Source organism: Harmonia axyridis, chromosome 3, assembly GCF_914767665.1.
Source record: "Harmonia axyridis chromosome 3, icHarAxyr1.1, whole genome shotgun sequence".
Taxonomy (NCBI): domain Eukaryota; kingdom Metazoa; phylum Arthropoda; class Insecta; order Coleoptera; family Coccinellidae; genus Harmonia; species Harmonia axyridis.
Genome location: NC_059503.1, coordinates 42,569,190 through 42,575,189, shown reverse-complemented (window position 1 = coordinate 42,575,189; position 6,000 = coordinate 42,569,190). Strand labels below are relative to the sequence as shown.

The following is a 6,000-nucleotide window of genomic DNA, read 5'->3' as shown; positions in this document are numbered from 1 at the left end:
TAACGAAGCCATAACTGCGAATGCTGCCGAAGTAACAGCATACAATTGACTAATACCAATACACTTCAGATCAGGGGATCGAGGGGGCCAAGCTACATGTCCATCTCTACCAATTTATTTGTTTTCAAAAATGTTTGTCAAATATTCACGCACTTTACTCGAGTGGTGCTGAGGAGACCATCACAATGTTTTCTAACAAACCAGGCCAAGTATGTTTCAAGCAATTCTTATAAATTTCTCCTGTCAACCTATTTTTCAAAAATATGAGGGCCAATCAAACGATTGTTGTAAACACTGCAAACCTTCATTGAGAAACTTGCGAATTTTGTGAATTACCGAACTTGGATTATTCTAAGCCCATGCATCAACATTACAGGAATTGGTGATTCAATCCCTAGTGAAATGCGAACTGCAAAATTTAAATTTAATTCTACTGATAAGTTTATCGAACTCCACCCATAAGGCAATGTTTATTGATCATCCTGTATGAAGGTGCCAATAATGGTTTATGAATTTTCTCTATGAATTAATTAATTCCGCACTTTTCTCGAATTCGTAACCACAAATAATTATTTGTGGTTACGAATTCGAGAAAAGTGCACGTACAGGGTGATCCAATATTTCCGAAAATAGAAAAAGTCCGGATCTGATTTGTTCGCGATTTCAGAAATATTGAAGGAAGGCGATAGTAGAGTGACTACTCTTCAAAATTTGAAATTATTCGGTCGATTAGTTGAAGAGTTATTGAACTGTGAAATTTCACTTATGAGATTAACATCACCCTGTATATAGCAAATGGCGATCTTGATATGAGTCCCCCATGATGACCTCCATTTATGTATCCATTTGTCGCATTCTTCCCGGGATACCCTGCATATAGCCTAACTATATAAAAATATTCTCAGACAAAAACTTGTGTGAAAATATTAACGGCAAGAGAAAATGAAAAAGCGAGATTCCTTGGATGAAAAAAGTCCTATGAAAATAGTGCCACAAACGTTTTGCGATTGATCAACAGAAATCACATGTTTAGAAATACGGAATGAGATTTAATTCGGTCATAAACAACAGGCAGAAATACCGACAAAGTTAATTCCCATCAAAAAGGAGCCGCATCATAGTCATAAATATCTAGATTGACGCAGAAAGACATGTGCAGTCATCAGGGCTGGTCGGCATCCCTTTGTGCCGACGAAGAAACAACATAAATTTGCCAAATAGGTTATGGCGATACGAATATACGTCGTTTCATCGCCCGTGAATAAGGCGTAAAATCATTGAACGCAATGCACTACCCATGTCAACCTAGCTTTACTGTTATGAATGCACTACAAAAAAAATATTGACTTCCATAGGAAACCAGGAGTAATTTTTCAGTCCTTAGATTTTGAAAATTCATTACTAGCAAGTAGGCATCTGAGCACAAACATAGTTGGACTGTAAATTACTATTAGTGATGTAGTTTCTTCGTGCCTTAAATTCCGAAACTTCGTATACAGTCTGCTAAGTTCACCCGGTCAATAATTTTAATTCTGACAAAGTTTCAGTTCAGTTAATTAATTCTCAAGTTTTATGGTAAAGCCGTATGGTTTGCCATTTTTAGGTTCAAATCGAACGAATTGTCGCAACTGTGTTTTATTAAGTCACTGTAACTGTTTCTAGACAGATTTTTGCTCTGCTACCACCTCGACGACGACGCAAAATCTACTGAGGGTCACAATCTCAAATTTGATTGTTTATTATCTCGATATTTGAGGTTTGATTTTTCTTCAATTATAAAATTTTTGAAACTTTTTGTTTCAACCATTTGTCGTAATAAAAAGTTATTTGCATCAAATATGTCAGCAGAGGCCAAACGGTATGTTATACAAAATTAAGTCCCTCTAGAATCAGCAGAGTATACCGAGTGGATCGTCTAAAATCAGTTAACGAAAAAAATCCTTTTTTTCTTGATGGATACCCTGTGATGGATCCACCGGCATAGTGACGGGCTCAAAGGGGCAAAGCCCCTTCAGCGGGCAGAGCGAGTTTTTGCACTTTTTGAAGGTTTTTCCCTTGAAAAACTTGAAAAAATTACCTACTTATGTGATCGTAATAACGTATTGAAGGTTAATGCAAAATTTCATGAAAAAACTGCATGAATAAGAATTTGAATAAGGATCACTTCCAGTCAGTGGTTTTGTGTTTTTTTTTCTTCGTAAAATATATAATCTAGTACCTCCCTACGAAATGAAATGAGGTACCTAGTCAAAATCTAGTGCTATATCATTTATAATTTAGGATGAGATATAAATATCATGTCTTCATTAAAAGCTTCATTAAACTCTTAGTTCAGTTCTAGTTCCGTCCAGGGAAAAGGACCAAGGGTTTGAAAATATAAGGTAATTGTAAAAATATAATTTCAATAACATTTTTCAACGGGACATTATATAAATAGATACTCAACTATCTAAAGGATCCGCTATAATTAATTCATCTGGTTCGGAACTCAAAGTGATCATCATTTTTTCTTCATTACTAGAGCTATCCGATGATATCGACTGGGTAGATGTCGCAGCCTCCTGTTGAGAAAAAAGTTATATGATCGAACATTGAACAAAAAACAAGTATGTAATTACCTGCTGTTCGAAAGGTACCCTGGTTACAGCATATTTCACATTGCTCTTGTCATCTGTTATCCATATAGGTTTTTGGGGGTCATCTATTTCTTGTTTCCACTCCTCTTCTTCCGTATCATCAGCTGGCGTACCTTCACGAATTTCTCCATTTTGCTGAATTGAGTTAAGGAAAAAAATTATAACTTATGGTCATTACATCATAAACTTCGATGAAAATATAATAAATAAATAATATTTGTTCTCGAAAGATATTTTTATGTTATGTATCCATAATTATCATCGCTTTGATGAAACAATGATCGTGTACAATTTGCAATTTTTCAGATTTTATATATATATATATATATATATATATATATATCGACAACAACCTAGGTCGTGAGTTGACCCGGCTCTTTTCTACGGAGCTCACCCATTATGGTGTTTGAAAGAAAAAAAATATATATATATATATATATATATATGGGGTTTAAGGAAAATCGACTGATATATAGGCTTATTTGTATCTACTCTTTATTCCATACCTATATATCGTTCGATTTCTCTTGAACCTTATATATTAATAGTATGACTGTGATCTGAAGTGGAGAGTATATGTATATAATTACGTGTGAAGGCAAAAAAAATTATATAATATAATAATATCCATATCAAATTCACGATGGAATTCACCATCATCCGTCTCAAATCAACTCCGCATTGAACTCTTTAATCCATTGATCCATAAAACTGACAGTTTTAGAGTGAAGGTTGCTCAGTGAGGTGCGCAAAGAGTGAGAGAGTGAAGTGGTCAGGAAGCGAACACTTGGTGATAGAGCAAAGACGTGGTCAATACGGTTCACAAGGTTTTTTTTAGTACTTTTTAGTACTGTGTGTATAGTTGTAAGTACTTTTCAGTACTGTGTATTTAGTTAAAGTGACGTTCTTTGAATGTCTAGTCCAGTTCCTGTTCAGTGTCTGTTATATTTTACGTTTATATCTTCCAAACAGAAGATGAGAAGAAAGTTTGCGGTTATTCGACATCTCCCTCTTGATGCGGATATAAATATTTTCCGAGAAGATCTGCATAATCAAGGAACTCAAGATGCCGAAGTCACTCAAAAGACTTCAAATCAAACAAGGAAGCCGATGTCCCTATTTCTGGTCAAAACCCAAAAAAGAGAAATTTTCGCGATCACGAAGCTCTACAATCTTTGTATTGCAATAGAACCGAAAAAGAAGACAGAAGGACCAGGGCAATGCCATCGATGCCAGAGATACGGACATGCACAGAATAAGTGCACTTTTCCATGGAGATGCGTGAAATGCTCAGGAAATCACAGCAGCCAAAAGTGCACTCTAGCCAGGAAAGACGAAGAAAGAAATGCTACACGTGCACTTTGTGGCGAAACTGGACACACAAGTTACAAAAAATATATATAATGTATGTTACTCGTGTAAAAATGTCCATTGTTTTATATTACTTTTCAAGTAACGTTATCTGACTGCTTTGTATTATATTTTTTTTATAGATTTATAGATATTTTTTTATAGATTTAACGAAGGCATATGATTGTTTGTCCAAATCACTAATTCTAGCTAAACTGAAGAAGCTTGGAATTGAAGGCAATGTCCATAAAAGGTTTGAGTGTTATCTAACAAATAGGGAACAAAAAGTAGTTATTAAAAAGGATGGACATAAGGTAAAATCTTCAATACTTTTTTGTGAGTATGGGGTGCCACAGGGGAGCATCTTGGGGCCATTATTATTTCTGATATTTATTAATGACTTGTACAATTGTTTTGAATTAGATGGAATATCAATCACAGGCTATGTGGATGACACAAATGTTATCATTGGTGGCAAGACAAGCCAGGACATTACCAGTAATCTATACAATAATAAAACACTGGATAAGTATGACCAAACTCATTATTAATAACAAGAAAACAACAGGGATATTATTTACAACTGAAAGATCAAGGAAGGAGAGGATTGAAGAACTGAATATTGGAAATGAGAACATTGCTCTAGAACACACAACAAAATTTTTAGGGCTGTATATTGATGAATTTCTAAAATGGTCTCATCATCTAGATTGGCTCAGTAAGAAGTTGAGCAGTATATGTTTTGGAGTAAGAACCATGGCTTATTACCTGGAAAAGGAATGTTGCAAAAGTATCTATTTTGCAAACTTTGAATCCATTGCAAGATACGGAATTATATTCTGGGGAGCCAGTTCTGGTGTGAATGATATATTTCTCATACAGAAGAGAATTTTGGGAATTATCTTTAAAATGTCATATAGGGATTCATGTAGGTAGGGGAGTGTTCAGGAGAAATGGAATATTAACTTTGAGTAGTCTGTATATTCTAGATTGTTTGAAATTGTTATACAAAAACAGATCTCTATTTGAAAGTTATGAGAATGATAGATATCCTGTAAGGTTTATGAATATTCAATATCCAAAACATCATTTAACACTAACAGAAAAACACCCTGACTATATGTGTAGAAAACTTTTCAATAAATTGCCATCACGGTTGAAGGGTTTTGGTCCATATAAAGATTATGTAAAAAATATAAGGAAATTTTTGTTAGAATTAGAACCATATTGTTTAAGTGAATATTTTTCCAGAAATAGTTAGAATTGCTCTGTGTTTTGACGTCATTCTTTTGCATACCCTTATGTATGAGTTCATGTAAGGTTTGTGCTATGAGAAAATAAAGATTTATTTATTTATTTACTTATTTATAATTTTAATAATATTTATGTATGTTCATATGCCTGTAATTTATGTATATTCATATGCCTGAATATATCATTGTATTTATGACTCCCCATGTAATTTTGATGGGTTAAAATGGTAGGATCTTTGTAAATTTACATTGATTACTATACAAACAAATAAATAAACAAATAAAAAGGTTGTAGCGAATTTAAACTCGAGACGGAGAAAAGGGCAAAAACCAAAATATCACCAACAAAGGAACAATTGAGAGAAAAAGAGCAAAAAACCACAACTGAGAATAAATCAGTTGAAAAGAAGCTTGAACGACTCAGCCCACACAAAAGAGAACTAAACAGAAAGAGTGTGTCGATGAATTAGATAAAATCACCGAAAAACTATTCAATAGAATAATGAAGAAATTCGAATCCGTAATGGATTCGAATGTGAACAATTTATTTGGTTAAACGAATTAATGGATCTTACGAACCAAAGGAAAAATATCAAGATTCTGTCCTGGAACATAAATGGCGTGAAATTGCGAAAAACCTAAATATAAGAACTGATAGCAGAAGAAGATCCAGATATAATTGCCTTGCAAGAAACAAGGCTAACATCAAAGGATAAAATATCGTATCAAAATTACGTGGGACATAGAAACGAAAGACCAGA

General features: G+C 33.9%; 1 protein-coding gene across 2 annotated transcripts in view; it reads right to left on the bottom strand.

Moving 5' to 3' along the window:
- Positions 1-2,382: 2,382 nt before the first annotated feature.
- The window catches only part of LOC123677206 (transcription factor Sp4-like), a 128,736-nt gene continuing 125,118 nt past the window's right edge, over positions 2,383-6,000 (bottom strand). For both annotated transcript variants that reach the window (XM_045613777.1, XM_045613776.1), the window contains 2 exons: positions 2,619-2,771; positions 2,383-2,561 (listed from right to left, as the gene is read on the bottom strand). In XM_045613777.1, coding sequence (XP_045469733.1) covers positions 2,442-2,561; positions 2,619-2,771 — 273 coding nt within the window. In that variant the 3' untranslated portion in view covers positions 2,383-2,441. The remainder of the gene's footprint in view (positions 2,562-2,618; positions 2,772-6,000) is intronic.